Source organism: Mandrillus leucophaeus, unplaced genomic scaffold (genome assembly GCF_000951045.1).
Source record: "Mandrillus leucophaeus isolate KB7577 unplaced genomic scaffold, Mleu.le_1.0 Scaffold338, whole genome shotgun sequence".
NCBI classification, from domain to species: Eukaryota; Metazoa; Chordata; class Mammalia; order Primates; family Cercopithecidae; genus Mandrillus; species Mandrillus leucophaeus.
The window spans coordinates 742,661-762,932 of record NW_012103565.1 but is presented as its reverse complement, the minus strand read 5'-3'; the positions used below and the strand labels follow the sequence as shown (position 1 = coordinate 762,932).

Genomic DNA, 20,272 nt, shown 5'->3' with positions numbered 1-20,272 from the left:
AAAAAAAAAAAAAAAAAAACCGAGTCCGTCACTCCCTGTGCAGTGCAGAGAAGCAGAGTCCGTTACTCCCTTTGCACTGCCGCTTTGAAGAGCGCCCACCCCCCGGCCTCAGGAAACCACAGAGAAAATCTCCCATTCCCAAGGTAGGAACTGCCTCTCCCCTGTTCCCATGGGACCTTGATGACAGGGTTATCACAAGTCTTCAAAGAAGCTACCAATCCGGGGTGAAGCACTTCCCAAAACTAACCTCAGCAGGCAAAGCAATCATCTCGCCAAAGAAGCCCAGGCACCGCCCAGGGGACAGTCCCATCCCAGGTTTCACGGAAGGGAAGGTGCACCTCGAAAGCCCAGCTGCTGCCCCCCGCCCTGTGTCAGCTGCCTTCACAGCCAGGGAGGAAGTCACCTTGAAAGAAGCGGCTGCTGGGCTGCGCGGCTGCGGCAGAGGAGAGGGCCAGCCACAGCACCCTGTCGGCGCCCTGGGCCTCGGAGCGCAGGTGGTCCCTGAACCTGGCGTGGAATCCCAGCATGCATCGCGTGCCTCACACCTGGGAGAAGGAAGGGGCAGGCAGATTAGGACAACATTCTCCAGCAAATGTGGTTGACTTCCCTTAATACAAAAAAAAAAAAGTGTAAAAATGAAATGGAATCATAAACTGCTATATTTGACAATAGCACTCACCCAAGCCACTCGGAACCAATTCCAAAGAACCTCGTTACAAAGCCCCCAAGGTGTCATCTGATGGAAAGTGCTGCTCGCGGGAGCCTGATTGAGTCCCCATGTCCCCGGGGCACCAGCACCCAGCCCAGCCCCGAGAGCACAGTCGCCCGCAGAGCCCCCCTTTCCATCCTGAGAGGATTCTAATGAGCTGCGAGGCCCACCGTGAGGCTGGGCCGAGCAAACCACTCAGCCTCCTGGGTTCAGGAGCCCTCTCAAATCATCCTAGGCTCGAGGATCCTGACTGTTGGTTCCTTGGACTGTTTTAGTATTTTCCTCTTTCTAGGGAGGAGTAGATAAGAGGAAAGAATTGTTCACTTCCTCTGCCAAGCCCCTCGAGGTGTCCCACCCTCTGCATCCCAGGGCTACAGGGAGGTGTTTGCCTGGAGTAGCCTCCGTGGCCTGTGCTGCTGGTGGCCCTGCATCGGCCGCTCTACCTGCCCGCGCCTTCGAGGACCCAGCCACACGCTCTGGCTCCAGTCCACACCCCATTTTCCCACAGACCTCAGGGAACACAGTGTCTCCACAGTGAGCACATTGGGAAACAAAATAGTTCTCTCTCGAAGCCAAGGAAAGAAAATAAACCACAGAAAACAACAATTAAGAGCTGTACCGAGATCCTGGAATTGTAGAGCTAGAAAGATCACCTAAGCAAAAGCACTCCTTTTTTAAATTAAAAATAAACATCTTTTTTTCTTTTCACAGAAGCAATACTTGTTTATTGTAGAAAAATCAGGATAAACTGATAGGCAAAAAGAAAAAATTTGAAAACCTTGTGGTGTGTCACTCAGAGGTGACAAATGTCCGTATGCTCAGCCCTCTCAGGCCCCTGTGGCCACAGACAGGTCATGTGCACCTGAGAGCTGCTCTATATATGACCTCTGAACAACACATGGTAAACTGCACCTTGACGCAGATGATAGAGCCCAGTAGTGGGCTTGCCAGGCAGATTTTAAACATCTGAGCTGATGTTGGGATTGTCAGAATGGTATCCTTGGAGGGTAAGAGGCTGGGGTCCCCCACAGCCTCCTAGAATTCACCCTGGACAGGCAGAACCAAGTATGTCTCCCATTAGGCAGTGAGAAGAATCGAGAAGCCATGCTCTCTGAGCACTCCCAGCCTGAGTCTCCCCTGGTATACTTTGCTGAGACCATCCTTTTTGTATTTAAGATAGGAGCCTCAGATCTATACAGCAGAGGACTAATTTCTGCCAAATCTCCAAGCTGGTCTCCATGAGATGCCACAAAGCACCAACATACACCTTTTTCTATAGGGGTGTGGTAGTTACAAAAATAAGATCACGAGGCATGTACTATTCAGGAACTCAGTATCTTTATTTAATGATATAGTGCACACAGGGTTTTTCCATAGGCATGATTGACAGCAGAGTCTTCAGCCCGGAACAGATTTTGCACAGGTGTTCCATAATTTATTAACTTCATCTCCTACCACCAGCACTGTGATAAGCAACCTTGTTTTCCCTATCTTTATTTCTTAGGATGAATTCCAAGGCTTCTGATCAATAGTGGTTTTCAGAAAGGCCATGCCAGCGGTGTGTAAGAGCCTGATTCCCAAAACCCCATGGCCAGGACCAGCTGGGAGGTCTTAGCTTCTCTGGGCCTCAGTTCCCTCATCTGTAAATGGGTGTGATCATAGACAGTAGTGGCCACCCCACAGGGGCTTGAGGACAAATGAGTTAATCCGCAGACAGCGCTGAGACCAGCTCTTAGCGCCGCGGGTGCACCCTGGGGTGTGTGCTGTGGCTGCTGCTGCTTTCAGTTCCCTTGTTCGTGGAGGAGGAAAGAGCTGCAGAGAGCCCAGGTGAGCAGCATGAGGTCACAGAGTTGGTGAGGCAGATCTGGAAGAGAATTCTGCTACCCTCCACTGCTGCTCCAACACGCTTCCAGATCATTCGAGCTGTGTCCTTGTGGCTGTCATTTACCTTCATGCATCATTATTTCCAAAAACCTGGGGAGTGGTGAGGCAGCCTGGGCCTCTCCCACTCCCTTCCTCAGCCCCTGCTCATTCCTCTCTGATGTGGAAATGACAGTGGTCACCAGCTCCCTCTCTCACCAGGATACACTGTAGTTAGGAGGGTGCCCCAGCCGCACCCGCTCCCGTTCCCACCATCCCCTTCCCTGACTTGCACAGGGCAAGCTGGAAGCAAAAGCTCTGTGTCTGCGTGAGGCTTCCCCCAGCTGCAGTCCCAGCGCGCCCCTGCCTAAATGGAAATGAAGCTACTCCCCAGTCCTCATTACGCTGGTTTTAGGTCATTCCTAGGGAGAGTCAATCCTGCGGCTGCTCAGGTATTTTTAGATGAAACATAAGTGGCTCAGCAATTAAAGGCTATGACATACCTGAGGTGTCGGCCCAGCCAGGATGCATGGAAGAAAAATGGATGGTCGGGTGCCCTTGGGCCCACCGCTCCGTCAGAACCACTTGCTGTCTCTGGACAGGAGTGAGGGGGTGAACAGGAGAGAGGAGGCGCCATTAGGTAAAGGGCAGGAGAAAAGCCCTGCCCAGCCTGGCTTATCTTACACTGGACTCTGCAGCATGTACAGCCGCTTGATGTCACCCTCCTCCAGAATCAGTCTTTACCCAGCATCCCTGAGTAGGACCTAGCAGGTCCTGCCCACTCCAAAGGAGGCGAGAACAAGCAATGAGCGAACCCAGCAAAACGCTGAGAGAGAAGGAACAGCAGACCCTCCCCCATGAAATAACACCGCTCAGCACCCAGGTGTTCCTCGTCCACAAGGTGCCTGGGTGACTGTTCTTTGCTGCTCACTGAGGGCAGGGATGGTACCTGTTCTGTTCACTGCTGGACCTCAGGCCCCCAGCACAGACTGGCATAGAGTGTGTGTTCAGCTAATATGGGAATTAAGGCGCGGCGCGGTGGCTCAAGTCTGTAATCCCAGCACTTTGGGAGGCGGGCGGATCACCTGAGCTCAGGAGTTCGAGACCAGCCTGGCCAACATGGTGAAACCCAGTCTCTACTAAAAATGCAAAAATTAGCTGGGTGTAGTGGCGGGCACCTGTAAGCCCAGCTACTTGGGAGGCTGAGGTAGGAGAATTGCTTAAACCCAGAGACGCAGGTTGCAGTGAGCCTATATATGTGTGTGTGTGTGTGTGTGTGTGTGTGTGTATGTATGTGTGTATATATATATTAATTAACTCCTTCCTTAGGCAGACTGTAGCAAATGTACTGGACACAGAGAATACATCAGTTATAGACAATAAAAATCTTTAAATCCTCCCCTTTCCCAGCTGCAGTCACGCTATTGCCCCATCCCAGGGTAGTTTGATCATGCTTGGCAAAGAACTCCATCTCTGGGCCTCATTTACAAGTGGATGGTTTATTCCCATGTCCTCTGGGAAAACTGTAAAGAAGTGCCGGTCTTTCAAATGTCAGGATTTGGAGTCGTGAGATGTCATTCACCAGGATTTGGTCCGGGGTCAGGGAGCAAAACTGGGGCACACCCGGGACATACAAGTGGAAGAAGTGGAGGTGCAGAGAGTCTCAGACAGGGCCACCTTCGGAAGGCACACAGCACCGACAAGGAAGGCGGAGGGTGCTGGCAGCCTTACAGACAATGTGGGCGCCCTACCGGGTGAATTTAAGGGCAAGAACTGTAAATATGGAAGTTATATATATCCGGCTTTTAAATGTAGCTGTAATAAGCAGAGATACAGCAGTACAGGTTGAGCATCCTTCATCTGAAATGCTGAGGCCCAGAAGTGTTTCAAGTTTCAGATTTTTTCAGATTTTGTAATATCTGCATATACATAAGGAGATATCTTGGGGATAGAACTCAAGTCTAAACACAAAATTCATTTATGTGTCATATATGCCTTCACAAATAGTCTGAAGGGAATTTCATACAATATTTTTAAAATAATGTGCATGAAACAAAATGTGTGTTCATGAAAAGCATCAGAAAGCAAAGGTGTGGGATTTTCCACTCGTGACATCATGTCGGCACTCAAAATGATTTGGATTTTGGAGCATTTTGGATTTGGGATTTTCAGATGAAGGATGCTCCATCTGGAGAAATCTACTTTCTGTTCAGAGTAGTCAAGGGTTCTGGACTGTGGCCCCTTCCCTCCCTCAGAATCCAATGTGCAGCCCCTCCCAGTGGAACTCCAGGGAACCAAGAGCTGCCCAGAGGAGAGAGGAGAGACCACTCGCCGCCCTCATTCCCTCTGAGCAGCACAGGGTAATGGATCCCCCTGCTGGGATCCTGTTCTGTGTGGGTCTGAGAAACACCGAGAGGAGATGTCGCAGCTTTGTGGTTGCTCCCAGGATGCTGCTGAAAGCCCACCTGGGTCTGAGCAGAGCTGTGCTCCCCAAAGGGGAGCCCTCTTGGTGAGGAAACATTTTCATGTGCTGCATGAACTACTAAGGTCCAATTAATGTGCATCCCAGAGCAAGCATCCCTTGGAAAGGGCCCATGTAGCCCGTGGGTAAAATGCAGTCTCGGGAAACCCATCTCACTGACCTTGTTTTGTGCATAGACCGTAGTTCCATCAAATGCTGTTCTTTCGCACTGAAGATCATTGGTGTTCAGTTTCTGAACCAACATTCCTCCTGAGGAGACGGTTATCTGCAATAAAGGTAACAGAGATTTACAAACTAAAGCCTGTGACCCCTTCCACTCTGCACCCTCTGTGGAACAGTGCTTCTTGCTGTTGTGACCAACGACCACAAAATTAGTGGCCTGAAGAAACACATGTATTCTCCTACAGTATTCTCCTACAGTATTCTCCTACATGTATTCTCCTACATGTATTCTCGTATGGTTCTGGAGCCCAGAAGTCTGAGGTGGGGCTCATGGGCTAAAATCCAAGTGTCAGCAGAGCCGCGTCCCCTCTGCTGGTTTCAGAGGAGACTCCATTCCTTGCCTTCAATTTCTAGAGGCTGCGCCAGCACTCCTCGGCTCACAGCCACGTACGTCCTCCACCCTCTGCTTCCACGGTCAGTTTTCCTCTGAGTCCCGCCCTCCTCCTTTTCCCCACAAGGACCCTTGGGACTCCATCGAGTCCACCTGGATACTCCAGGACATGTTCCTCATCCCAAGACCCTGAACTGAACTGCAGTTGCCAAGTCCCTTCTGCTATATAAAGGTGACACAGTCACAGGTTCTAGGATTAGGATATGAACTTTGGGGTGGGGGGTGGCAGGGATCATTATTCTGCCCACCACAGCAGAGAGAAGGCAGCCTACATTAACTGTCTTCTTCCTGCTTTCTCCCAGTTTATGATATTTCAACCCGCTGGGGAAGAACAGGCTCCAGTAGCCAGTCCCCTCCCCTCCGAGCAGGACAGTCCTCAGAAATAGCAGCACCACCCTGACCTGAGCGCCCCACAAGCCGCCCTGGCCCTTCGGAGGCCTCCCTCCCCAGTGCTTTGCCGACGCTCATGTGACAGCCGGAGTGGGGGTCGGGGGTTGGGGGAGTTCAGAGAGGGCTGGGGTCTGAATGTGCTCTTGGCATGCCTCTGCCTCCCTCTCGGCCCCCTGACAGAACTGGGGTTTTGCCGTGGATGTGGACAGAATGGTTCCCGTAGGGCAGCCTGGCAGCAAACCTAGGTCCACTGACTTCCTATCCGGAGCAAAGTCCATTACCATCAAAACATCCCACAAGGTCACCTCACCACTCGGGGGTCGTGTTCTTTCTCCAGCACAGGGATCGGGCCGGTCGTGAGAATGTACACACCTGAGGCAACACACAGCATCCCGTGAGGGGGCAGCAGGAAGCCCCACTCAGGGGGTCCTGCAGGACTGATGTGGGGCCCATTGGCCCGCACCTGCGCCCTACAAGAGGGCAAGTGGCCCCCTGAGGGGCAGTCCCTCCTTCCAAGGATCCTCCAAGCCAAATGTTCCTTTTCCCAGGACTGGAAGAAAGATGACTTAGAGCCTCATGTACCGACAGGAAAAGATGTCCACGCTACAGGAATACAGGAAGGGAAAAAGAACACTGCCAAACAGTAGGTGGGTCCACTTTGCAGAAGGAAAAATGCATCTGTATGTCCAGTCTGTGCATAGAAAAACGTGAAGATGAAATTCAGCAATACCGCTAAATTAGGTCTCAAGGGTGGAATTCAGTAAAACTTTTCCTTCCTTTGCTATACATTTCTGCACTGTTTGGATTTGAGTATTTTTACAGTGAGCATATAACTTTATGGTTATTTCTTCAAGAAATATACATATAACATTTCTAATGGAATGAGAAAAACATTGAAGTGTATTTGACATGGAAAGACATTCCTAATATATATGGAATGAGGAGTTACAAAACAGTGGGAACAATACCATTCCATTTTGGTGAGGAAAGATGTGTCAAGATGAAGAGAAAATGTCTGCAAGGATGAGTGATGCCCTGAAAGGTTAAAAATGCTCATCTCTGAATGGTGAGATTATCGTTTCTATATTCTTCTTATACATGCCTGTATTTTTTTAAACAATGAATGTTTATTACTCTGTGTTTACAAAAAAGGGAGAGTTTAAAGCCCCTCACCCCAAAGTGAGGCAGGAATCAAGTTAGGGGCTTCAAGTGACGAGCCCTGGGCTCTTTTCTGGGCTATGCCACGGAGTGTCTGTGTGACCAGCTCTCACCACAACTTCCTGCACCACCTGCGACGTGGCCTGTATCCAGCTCGCAGAAGCTGCCTGGCATCGTGGGAAGGGTCCTGGAGGCGGATCCAGGGGCCTCCCTCTGAACCCTGGTTCTGGCACTTACCAGCGGTGTGACCGTAGGCAAGTGCGGTGGCATTTTCAGGAGATAATAGCTGACCAGCCCACCCCACAGCATCAGAGGGGCTTGTGGTGAAATAAAAATGTATGCATGTCCTGTGAGGACTGGAAAGTTCTCTGGGCAGGCCTCCTTTGTCCTGCTCTTGCTATATTATCATTTGTGATTCTCAGTTGTGACTTTCATCCCAGACAGCATTCTTAGTTGTTCACAGCCCAATTTATTTGGAGGAGCCTGCCTTGTTCGTATTTGTGGATTTGTGAAGTCTCCTGAACCCTGGGTCACTAACAGCTGTTAACCTCCAGCCAGTGGTCTTGGACTTCCTTTGTATTCGCCACCGGTGGCTTTCTCTGTGATTTAATTTATGACAAGTAGAAAGGACTTCTGCCAGAAGCGATCTGCCGAGTCGGCCTGCCCTGACGGATCATCATCAATGGCTCTTGTGAGGAAGGGAAATGAAAGCTGGCAGCCGGGCTGGCTCTGCTGCCTGCCGAGGGCACCTCCTCTCTCCTCTCAGGACGGCGAGAGCTTGGGTGAGCCCCTTGGCACCTGTCCTCCCTGCCTGGGAGGTGCTCAGCTCTCATTCCCAGTCACCTGTGGGAGGGCTGGCTGGGTCCCTTGTCCCTGCCAAGTACTGTCTCGTCTAGGGGACCACCAAGTAGCAGGTGCTTTTTAAAAAACTCCCAGAGAGACACAATAATAATCTGCTAAAATAATACACAATATGTAAGTATGTATGTGCATACACATATGTGTGAACACATATACGTGGGGGTATGTGTGCATATAGATAACCTCTTATTGAAAGAATTAGAGTTATAGAATCCCAGTGAGGTTCAGTGACTTATCCAAAGTCCCAGCAAGTTCATACAATGTGGAAAACAGATGGCGCATCTCCCTTTTCTTGAGTCACGCAGCCATGCTGCATGCCAACCAATGCCAGGGAGAAGGAAGGTACCCATTCTGCAAGTCATTCTTTCCTCAGTGAACATGGCACCAGTTGCTCCTTGCCCAGCTCACACAGATCCAAACGGGCCTGTCATTAACACGTGAGCCAATGTCAGTTTCCTGCCCCCAAAGTCCTTCAACACTCTGGTCCCCACTGAATTAAGCCAACAGCTCCTCAGCCTGGTGCAGTGGACTTCTTTGGGAAACATGCCCCATTCCGTCTTCTTAGGGGTAGGCCCCAAACACATCCTGTTCATAACCACAACACACACAGAACTGAGTCTTCGCCCTGGGCCAGGCGCTGTGTTTGTCCCATGTGGCCTTGACCCCATGGGCAGATGGACTGGGCCAGGGCGGGTGACACCTGGTCCAAGCTATCCCAGCCAAACTCTCCCTACAAGAGTGTAAAAATGGGATGCTGAACGGAGGACAGGTGACTCAGTGGCAGCCGTATGTGACCCAGATGCAAGGAAAAGCAGAGACGGAGAGTGAACGAAGCACTTGTGATAAGAGTCCACGGACAACAGTCCCCGGGAAGCAGAAGGTCACCTCAGCGGCTGACAGGTTCTCCTGTCCTGTCCCTCGCCCTCCCAAAGCCCAGCTGTGCCTCTGCCATTAAGTTCTGTGAGGGCTGCCCTTGTAGCCTATTGATAAATTATTTTTTTGTTTAGTCTTCCTATGTGGGTTCCTGTTACTTGTGACCACACAAACCCTAAGACACTTGGCTTACCTCAGTTAGGAAGTCCACCAGTTCTCCCAGGATAACCAGCTACCCTTTAAAATAAGAATGTTTCCTGGGCGCGGTGGCTCACGCCTGTAATCCCAGCACTTTGGGAGGGTGAGGCGGGCAGATCACTTGAGGTCAGAAGTTTCAGACCAGCCTGGTCAACATGGCGAGACCCCATCTCTACTAAAAATACAAAAATTAGCCAGGCGTGGTGGCCCACAACTGTAGTCCCAGCTACTCGGGAGGCTGAGGCAGGAGAATCGCTTGAACCCGGGAGGCAGAGGTTGCCGTGAGCTGAGATTGTGCCACTGTACTCCAGCCTGGGCAACAGAGTGAGACTCCGTCTCAAAAATAAATAAATAAGAATGTCTCTGGATAGACACAGGTAGGGCATTGTTATAAATGGTTAATGGGTGCTTTTAGTCATTCATATCTTCTTGTGAACCAGGTCAACAACTTCCTTTCCTCTAAGACTTCCTATTAATATCAGGGACATTTGGGTGACTTAAGGTTTTGATGAGAGAAAAAGAGATATTTTAAAGTACAGAATCCCATGGGAGGGCAGGCCTGGGAGGAGGGAAGGCACCTTCAGCTACTGCAAAAGTTGCCCAAGGTTAGTCCTGCTCCCAGTAATAAGGAAACTAATTCATTATCATTATGACTCATTAGTATTTTTAATTTACACAATGCCTTTCTTCCAAGGAACTCATTATGTCGATGGAGATTCATTACGGGAAAGAGATCTGGGAGTGGAATTTATGTTGGACATAGTCTTCTAAATATGGCAACAAGAACTTTTACGACATGGGTACATGACTCGAAGCAAATCTCTCTATCAACTCATTAAGAAGGGAGGTAAAACTGTGTCGAGCTCAGGTGATGCTGAAGGAGATGCCGTGTGTTCTCAGAGCACTGTGAAACTCACGTCTGCATCCTCCAAATACTAAATTCATAGTGTTTCTGAAATTATGATATCTTGAGTATGACATTTTAATAGCATTAAAGGTAATCATTTTTAATGAGAAAAATATATCTCAATTTGTAAATTTAGCAGAGGAAAACTGATTGGCATTTCTATTAAGAAACCTTCAAAGCCACCTTGAATTAAAGCTACTTTGGTTACTAGCCAATGGGTTATGTGCTTCCATCCATGCTACTATTTGCCAGAGAAAATCATTGTCCTGCTGTCCCTGGGAAGTTTCTGGTGTTAATTTTAAAGGAGCAGACAGCTGCACTGGTGAACACCATTTGGTACTTCTTTTGTACGGTAACAAAAACACCCCATAGTGAGCCTGGAGGGCTCGCACACTAATTTCACACATTATGTAAAGATGATTTCAAAGATCACATTACCTGCAGAAGACTGCAGAACAGAGTCCCAGAGGAAATGAGCTATTAGAAGACATTCAAGGCACTGGCTTCTTATGGGGTATTCTCGGTTTGGGCTCAGAGAGTCGTTAGCATGAGTCAGGCCTTCCCCTTTGCCCCCTACCTCATCCCCGCCACCTTATCCAGTTCCAGGCACTGAACAAGTATTTATCAAGGGCCTGCTGAGTGCCAGACCCAGCGCTAAGTACTCAGGATACAGACTGAGGGCGCCCTGCCCTCTCAGTGCCCACCAGGCATTCCCAGGCATTATACTATGTGACAAACCTAACTCATGGTCAAGTGCCAGACTGCTGTGGGTACATGGGGGTGGGGCGGGGGAGGTGTCAGGTTCTGCATGAACTATGAAGGGACATTTCAGCTAAGACCTGGAGAAGAGGAGGGAACAGGCAGGTAGGGGGCTGGGGATGGGAAGGAGGGCTGCAGGTATGGAGCACAGCCTGTGCAAAGAGGCCCTGAGGCTGGAGAGTGCAACCAGGGCAGCTGCAGCCGACTGAGCACAGTATAGGGTAGGGCAATGTGAGGCTGCAGCCTCCAAGGGAAATGCCAGAGACACTCACCTCATATGAAACCAAGGGGTGACTTTAAGCAGAAGGAAACAGATTTGCATGCATAAGGACCACTCTGTCAGCCTTATGGAGGAAGCTTCTGTTGGGGAGGTAGGTATAGGAGGGCACATAGGGCCCCATATTACTCCACTGCATCACAGTGACCTCAGTGGCTTGGGCAGAGTGGTTGCAGTGGAGCTGAAGAGCAGGAGACAGACTGGGGACAAGTTGTGCAGGGAGTCCAAAGGCATGATCACTGCTTGGATATGAGAAGTGAGGGGGTGTCAAGGACGAGCGGTGATGGACACGATGCTGGCCACTGGGGTGGGGCCCATTACAGGAGCAGACCAGTGAGGGACTAAGGGTTCAGTTTTGGACACGCTGGGTCTGAGGTGTTTGAGATCTGGACCTGGAATTCAGAACAGAGATCTGGGCTGGAAGGGGGCCTTTGGGAGCCAGGCACATGATGGCATTGGAGCAAGGAAGAGATCCCAACAGAGAGTGAGGGAGGAGGAGAAAGGAGGGCGCAGGATTGGTCTAGGAGGGATGCCAACATTTAAAGTCCCCGCTGACATGCTACAGCTGGCTAAGGAGGCTGAGAAGGAGCGAACCTCCGAGGGTGGAATCACAGGCGGCTCAGAAGCCATCGGGCCACGGGAGCGTGGACAGCTGCGCCCAGTGCTGCCGATGGATGTCGTAGAGGTGCGCTCTCCAGACCAGGAATATCAGGGTCACAGGTGACCTCAGCACAAGAGTGGTCAAAGGTCAGGGAGATAAGCCGACTGGAGTGAGCTGCAGGATGCCCGGGACTCGGGAAGCATGAGAGGCTGGTGGAGGAAGTGCTGTGGAGGCTTTTCTCCAGGGCCTAGCCAGGTGACTGATGTCACCCCCTGCTGTCACAGCCACAGTGTGGGGGGTCCTGTGTGCTTCACTGAGATGTATGAAAGAAGCTGCTTTACCGCAGGGAGAACCCGAGTGTGGGCACTTGGGCCTCAGCTCATTAAAAGGACAAAGGTGCTTCTTTGGGATTTTGTTTCTAAAACTCCCCAAATGAATGCTTGTTACCAACATGCCTTTAAAACACTCACCAAATCCCAGCCAGGTAATTACATACGGTCCTGGCCCACAGGAGGACTTGGATTTGGAGCTGGTACTCCTAGGCCAGGAGACCTAGAAGGGCAGACACCACAGAGCCTCGAGAGGGCTCTACATCGCCATGGAGCTGCCAGAACGGGGTACATGGCGTGGCCCAGGAGGCTCAGCTCTGGGAAGCTTTTGTGTCCCGTCAAAAGCATCTTCCATGGCTGGCAGAAAACCAAAAATCAATGGGAAAATGATCTCTGACTTCTGAGTGTGTCCATTCTCTCTCCTTAGGAGGGCTCCCCGGTGCAGCTGAAACCAAGAGTCTCACCTGGGGCCCTTCTAGGGGTCCAGGGGAAAGGGGGTTTCTAGGAGCTCCAGACTCCACCAGCCTCGCCTGTGGCCTGAAATCTGCCCCCACCTCAAGCTGAGGACACAGCCTCCCCAACAGCAGCTCCCTTGGTACTGAGGACGAGCACCAAGAAAGAATCATAATGAATAACATGCTTCTTATGATGGAAGACTCACTACATGCCAGGCGTTGAGCTGAAAGTTACAATGCTTTCTTTTTTCTTGTTCACGTATATATATAATTTGCTTAAACATAAAGTAAAATGTCTGTGCATGTGTGTGTGTGTATCCACAGTTCTGAACTGTGACAGATGTAGAGTTGTGTAACTATGCATTAGACTGTGGTGTGATTCAGAACTCTATCACCCCAGATGTTCCCTCACAGTCACTCACACTCCCTTTGTAGTCACACCCTCCTCCTGCCCCTAACCACGCCCTAATCCCACCCCTTCAGCCTCTGACCTCTTCTTAGCCCCCTAGGTTGCCTTTTCCAGAATGTCCTATAAATGGAATCATACACTCTGCACCCCTTGGGGTCTGGTGTGACTTTGGCTGGTGCATCTAAGAGTCACTCACATTGTTTTGTACATTGACATTTTGTGCCTTTTTTTTTTTCCTGAGACGGAGTCTCGCTCTGTCGCCCAGGCTGGAGTGCAGTGGCACGATCTTGACTCACTGCAAGCTCCGCCTCCCGGGTTCACACCATTCTCCTGCCTCAGCCTCCAGAGTAGCTGGGACTACAGGCGCTCACCACCATGCCGGGCTAATTTTTTGTATTTTTAGTAAAGATGGGGTTTCACCGTGTTAGCCAGGATGGTCTCAATCTCCTGACCTCACGATCTGCCCACTTCAGCCTCCCAAAGTGCTGGGATTGTGGGTGTGAGCCACCGCACCCGGCCCATTTTGTGCCTTTTTATTGCTGAATCACATTCCGTTGAATGGGAGTGCCAGTTTTTCTATTCACTGTATATCTGGGCTGACTCCTGTTTGGGGCAATTAGGAATAAGCTGCTATAAACATTCGTGTGCATATTTTTGTGTGCACACAGGTTATTTCTCTTTGGTTAAATAATTACAAGTCTTTTTATAAATCTTATAAACCTATAAAAGTAGCACCATCCCCATTTTACAGAACGGGAAAGGAAGGCGTGGGGAGGTTGAGGACGTTCATACAGAGTCAGGTCACTGGAGGAGCTGGACTACTACCCTGCTCAGTATAGCCAGTGTGACTGAGCGCCTCCTGAGAGCCAGGTGGATTCCGCCCTCAGGGATCCATCTCTGTGCAAGAAACCCACCCATGAGCAGGTGGCTTCACTGAGCCATGACAGGCACACAGAGGGGGCCGTGGTGGCCCAGAGGGGAGCATCTGACCAGGCTCAGGGGGAGGAATGTGTCCAGCGGACTCAGAGAGGAGCAGTACAAGTTAGCCAGGTAGGGGACATTCCAGGCAGGGGAGCAGCAGGACAAAAGCATGGAGGTAGCACTGCCAGTGACAAGTTCCAAAACAAGAGGCTGACTCCTACAGAGTCCGTGTAGGAAAATAATGGGAAATACATTTGGACAGGAGTTAGGGTCTGCTAACAAAGGACTTTAATTCCAGGTTAAGGAATCTGCATGTTAAAACATTAGCTGCCATTTCTACAGTGCTATTTCCCAGGCTCTGTGCCTCTCTGGGAGCCTTGAAGGTTTGTGAGCTGGAATGAGGTCTTAGGAACAAAACGGTGCATGACGATAGCTCAGGTAAAGGTTATTGACAAGTAAGAATGCCTGGCACCAAACGCATGTCCTGTCTAAGGAAGCATTCTGCCTTGGAAGCACTGTTCTCTGTTTTCCTCTGAGTCTCCGTACCAATCTCCCTTCATGGATGAAAAGAGAGCTTTACCACATGATTACTGAAATTGTGTATGTGTCTAATTCCCCCACTAGGCCAGCAGTCCCTTCCATTTCTCAATCCCCATAACTGGCCACAGCATCTGGCATAAAATGGGCCCTTTATAAATGTTTACGTAACAAGCCAGGCGCGGTGGCTCATGCCTGTAATCCCAGCAATTTGGGAGGCAGGTGGATCACCTGAAGTCAGGAGTTCAACGACCAGCCTGACCAAAATAGTGAAACCCCATCTCTACTAAAAATAAAAAAATTAGATGCGTGTGGTGGCATGCACCTGTAATCCCAGCTACTCAGGAGGCTGAGGCGGGAGAATTGCTTGACCCCAAGAGATGGAGGTTGCAGTGAGCTGAGATCATGCCACTACACTCCAGCCTAGGTGACAGAGCGAGACTCCATCTCAAAGAAAAAAAAAAGTTTATGGAACAAATAAGGTGCCTTTATTCATTAGGTATTTTGATTAGTAAGTAGTTATCGTATTAAACTCAGGTGACCCATTTTCAAAGAATTAGAATGTTAAAAAAAAAAAAAAAACCCTTGTGGCAAATTATTGTTCAATATTCATTCTCTGCTCGCCACCTCTGTGGGAGAAGTATACTTCTCTGATGCTTGATTTGGAGCTCTGTGAAATGATCTGCTTTGATTAACTGGATTATCTGCTGATTTCTGGATTGGTTAACTGGATATCATATCCAGTTAATCAAAGGGGCTTGGATGCAAGCAGAGGCTTGGAACTGCTTGCACACCTGGGCCTCTGCCATTGCCCTGAGAATATACCTTGGCCAGAAGACGCCTTGGTCCAAGGAGGATGCAAGATATTTGGCACATACTCCATACCAAGCCTGCAGCTTGGAGACACACAGCTGAGCCCAGCTGAGATCAGCCCGCCCAACAGATCTGCAGAAAGTCAGCAAAAATGCATGCTTATCATTGTACACCCTGAGATTTTGGAGTTGTTTCATAGCAATAGCTGACCATACAACCCTACGCTAAAAAATGCCCCCACCATAATTTTGTTGTCCTTTGTTTAGGAAGTGAGTCACAGACTGGTTTTAGACTACCTCTGAGCCTCAGTTTCCTCATTTGTAAAATCTGTAACATGGTTATGAGACTGAATGAGAGAATCCAAGAAAAGCCTTCAGCGCAGGCTGCAGCACGGGGACTGTGCTCAGTATGTGCTATTGCTATGAAGGCGTCTCTGGACCTGGGGTCCCTGTGTCGAACAGCAGCTCTCACTAGGTACTGGGATGTGCCTGAGGAGGGTGCCACGTAACAGAATGTCAAGCAAAAACACTCTCTGTCTCCCGACGTACGTCCTTCCAAAGTGACCTCAGGCGAACTTCCTCGCCTCCTGCCAAAGAGCTAAGGCACCACTGCCTGTTTATCGCAGTCAATTAACTGGTGACGCAGCTGTCCTGGTGGAGACAGAATCAGTGTCCTCGTCTTGTGTCCTGTGGTGAGAGAGGCTAAGATGCGGGTGAGAGTTTTAATCTGCTAACGCTAGGCTGTGGCAGGCTGCCAGCAGGGCACTTAGCTCGGCCTCCCCGCCCTCCCCCTCCCATCTGTCTTCACTCCTCATGGACTCTCAATGCCACTGAATGCTAACAGGCAAAACGTATGTGACTGGAGGAGACCCGAAACAAAGGGGTGAGAACAGCCACCCAACAGAAGCTGTCTCCTGCGACGTCTTCCCCTCCATGGCTCAACTGCGCATCAGCCGACCCAGGGCAGCTCGCCTTTGTCCCTCAGTAAAATAAACTATGAAAATCTCTCCAGACCCCACCCGCCTCTGCAAAAGGTTCAGAATTATTCTTTCCAAACTATCTAATTCATACACTGTGATGTCTCAACAAAGCCGGGTGCAGGCGTGGACGCTGAAGGCATTTTGCATTTAACTATTCAACCAGCTTCAAAACCCTTAGGATCCGGTGATAAATCCTGCGAATGCAGAGGTTTACGCTCTCCTCACAGTATCAGGAACCTACTGGTGTTTGGCTGGAGACTGCAAATGTTTCTGACGGCTCATATGAATCTTAGAAAATAGAAAACAACCTATCCCACATTACATAATCAGGCCAGGAAAACATGTTTCCTATTAGAAAGGCAGCCAGCAATTTCCCAGGACTCAGACAGGGGTCCAGGATTTTTGTCTGGCCTGCTCCTGCTGAGGAATGACAGCACTTGAACCTCTCTGTATCTCCTTCTCTCTCAAGCAAAGACCCACGGAGCCGCCCCTCTGTGCTGGCATGCCCCTTCGTCTATTGTACTATTTCTTTCACTGGAGAGAGGATGAGTAAATATCAAAGCCCCAGAATTATTACGCTTCTCAGAGAGGTTGGAATGATCAATAAGATGCTTCTAACACAAACAGGAAATGAAAATTCAGAGATAGCAAGGTCTTTAGAAGCAGGCTGGATCCTTACAAAGGTGCAACATAACCAGCTGCATAATCAAATAGTCCCTTTAGAGTCTATCAAGCCTGTCCACATTCCCAGGCAAGGCCAAGCTCCCCAGATTACCCCCTCCTTTTCATCTTCCAAAACCTTTGGACTTCTCTGAGAGGTGCCCCCAACCCCAGCCCAGCCTCCCCTGGCATAGCTGGTCACCCCCTCCCAGTACTTCTTAGCACTTATTTGTGATAACACGGTGATGGGGTGAGGGAGGACATGCCGGCATGGGTGGAACTGTGCACTGGTAATGAACATGGGTCGTGGAGGAAGTCAGACCGAGGTTCACATTGTGGCTCCTCCACTTGACCTGAGGCAAGTGAAACAATCTCTCTCAGCCTCAGTTTCCTCATCTGTGATGCAGGAATACCTCCATCATAGCACTAAATTATATATATATATATATATATATATATATATATATATATATATATATATATATATATATATATATATATATATATATATATATGCAACTCTCATTCATGGCCAGGCCACAGTGAGCACTTAGCAGAATTTTGTCAGATGGCGGGTGGATGGATGAGCAAAAGAGCTGGCTTCATCCTGTGAGGTCGCACAAAACCCAGTACTTGGAAGGACCCTGCACCTGGTTTAATGCTCTGTGGTCGCTGCATTGAAATCCTTAATAATTTTTGAACGTGGAGCCTCGCACTTCCATTTGGTGCTGGACTCTGCAAATTATGTAACCAGTGCTGCGGAACAGTGACTCGGGGGCCAGCTGTGACACTCTGGGAGTCTCAGCGGTTCCATTGAGTTATGAGCCAAACTCTAGCATGACCCCACATTTTGGTACTTTTGGTAATGGCAGCAAGGATACCACATTTGGAACAAAGTCAGTGATGAAAATATTTTGTACTAAACCTGTGCCATTTCACACAAGCTTCCAGGTATTTGTTTTGAAAAATGCAACCTCATCACTGGGGAGAAGGCATCTTACCACTCCTAGCCTTTCTTTCCTTGAGAAGAGAGTGCAATTAGGGTGAGTTCTTTCTCTCTTGGACCTTCTTCCATCTGCCAGGGAGATGGAGCACGTTTCAACAGTAAATTTAGGCTGGGCGCAGTGACTCACACCTGCAGTCCCAACAATTTGGGAGGCTGAGGCAGGAGGATCACTAGAGGCCAGGAGTTTGAGACCAGCCTGGGCAACATAGTGAGACCCCCACCTCAACAACAACAAAAAATTTTTAATTAAAAAAAATTAGTAAGGCATGGTGGTACATGCCTGTAGTCCTAGCTACTTGGGAGGCTGAGTGGGGAGGATTGCTTGAGCCCACGAGTTCGAGGTTGCAATGAGCCATGATCACATCACTGCACTCTAGCCAGGGCAACAGAGCAAGATCCTGTCTCAAAAAAAAAAAACAGTAAATTTAGTAAATTTGGGGACAATGAGCGGGGCTTGCTCAGTTCTGCTCCTCCCTTTCTCCCCTTTCTGGGGAAGAAGAGAAGGGAAGTTCCAGGTGACTAGGTAGGTGAATCCTTCTAATTCTTGGGTTCCAGATGAGGAAACCCATTTGGCTCTTGCAGTGAGCCATGCCTTTTGACCAGCCTTTTCAGTAACAATAGTGATATGTTGGCTTTCAACTGTTATTCCATCGGCTGACTCAATCTGTTCAGTTCTTGGTTTGGAATAGGGTTGCTATATATTGGACACACTCAATGACTCCAACAACCACCCAAACCCTGCCATCCATCTTGTGACCTAGAACAATACTTAATTAAAACATCCCCCTCACTACAAGGAAGTAGGATAGGTCCAGGGAAGAGTGTTAGATTCACTGCATCTCAAAATTGAAAGGTCCCTTGGCTCGAGAAGGAGAAACTCCAAGGAGACTAAAAGCATGGTACATTAGTTGTCAATCTCTAGTGTGCACCTGAATCATCCAGAAGGCGTGTCAAAATGGATTTCACTCTTGGCCTCATTCCAGAGTTTCAGATTCTGTAGATCTGGGTGAGGAATCTAAGAATGTGTGTGTCTATCAAGTTCCCAGGTGATGCTGAGGCTGCTGGTCTGGGAACCCCACTTTGAGAGCCACTGGCCTCATATAAAATGACTTCACTCTGCTATTACAGAGCAGCAGCCAGAGTCCAGGTATCCTGTGCTCTAGCCAATGCCCTTCTCGGTCCATCCTCTTGCCCATTGGTTGCACCTTCCTCAGCCCTAGCTGGAAGTTCCCTTGGCTGCGGTTTTTAGATTTGCACTCAACACTTCAGGTGAACTTGCTCTCCTCTTCAAAATAATGTCTATAAAGAGCCTAGAGCTTCCTAGGAAAAAAACACTTCAATACTAAGTATTTCTGGCACCAAAACCTATTATAAGAAACATGAAAACAGAAAGTGTTTTATGAAGAAAAATAAGTACAATTCAGGATACACTTAAAGCAAATGTCATCAGCCCAGGACCAAAAACCCAAAAAGTTGGTCAATTTTTTTTTATCCTTTTAGGGTACATTCTATGTTTATTTTGCTAAAACCAAATAAGAAAACTTCTTGTACTTACCCAGAGTATTTGTAGCAAGTTTTTTTCAAGTCCATCTTCTGTGAGCTCTCTTTTATCGACCATGCAACCTGCATTATTGATCTAAAAATTATAGTTCCCATTTCAAAATAAAGAAAAACAGGGCCAAAAGACCTACGTCCATCCCCACACCTCCACTACCCCAGCCCCAGCTCCTTCTCAACTTTCAAGTGACACTGACAATTTGCTCAACTGATTCTGCACTCCAAAGCCCTTGCAGGAAAATACCACTTGTGCAGAGGACTCAGCCACAGAACTGTGCAAAGATCGCCAAGCGAGACAGCTGGGCCAGGCAACCTAATTCATGAGAGAGTGCTCTGGAAATTCATCTAGTTCAGAACCGTCCAATAGAAATATCTAATCTTAAGATTTCTAGTAGCCACATTGAAAAGGTAACAAGAAACTGGTAAAATTAATTTAATAAGATTTTAAACCAAATGTATCCAAAGTAGCATCATTTTAACATGCAATCAATATAGAATATTAATGAGATGGCATACATAATTTTTTTAAGGCTTTGAAACCTGCTAATTTATACACTTACAGCACATCTCAGTTTGGACTAGCTACATTTCAAATGCTTCACAGCCATACTGGATAGCACAATTCCAGACTCTGGAACAACATTTTAGAGCACATCAGAAAGTCTCTGGATAGAAAAGCAACTTAGCTCAAAGTGGAATATCTGGGAAGAGCATACTGGGACTCTTTCTATCTGAGTCCACCCAGGCTCTCTGTGGAGTTTTGTGCTAATTATGTTACTAAAAGATTTGCTTGTCTGTAGGAGGTATTCTTTTGGATGAAAAGAGCTTCTAATTTCAATACACCAATCCCCAAATCTACAGAACTGAGAAATATTTATATACAAATCATCATTTTATAAAACATGGAACATGTCTATC

The 20,272-nt window shown here is 48.6% G+C and overlaps 1 protein-coding gene across 1 annotated transcript in view; it reads right to left on the bottom strand.

Annotated features, from left to right (window-relative positions):
* Window positions 1-6: 6 nt before the first annotated feature.
* The window catches only part of DHRS12 (dehydrogenase/reductase (SDR family) member 12), a 29,012-nt gene continuing 8,746 nt past the window's right edge, over window positions 7-20,272 (bottom strand). The window contains 6 exon segments of the mRNA XM_011988755.1: window positions 7-538; window positions 3,073-3,163; window positions 5,212-5,316; window positions 6,365-6,426; window positions 8,893-8,909; window positions 19,369-19,433. Of these exon segments, the coding sequence (XP_011844145.1) occupies window positions 372-538; window positions 3,073-3,163; window positions 5,212-5,316; window positions 6,365-6,426; window positions 8,893-8,909; window positions 19,369-19,433 (507 nt within the window). The 3' untranslated portion in view covers window positions 7-371.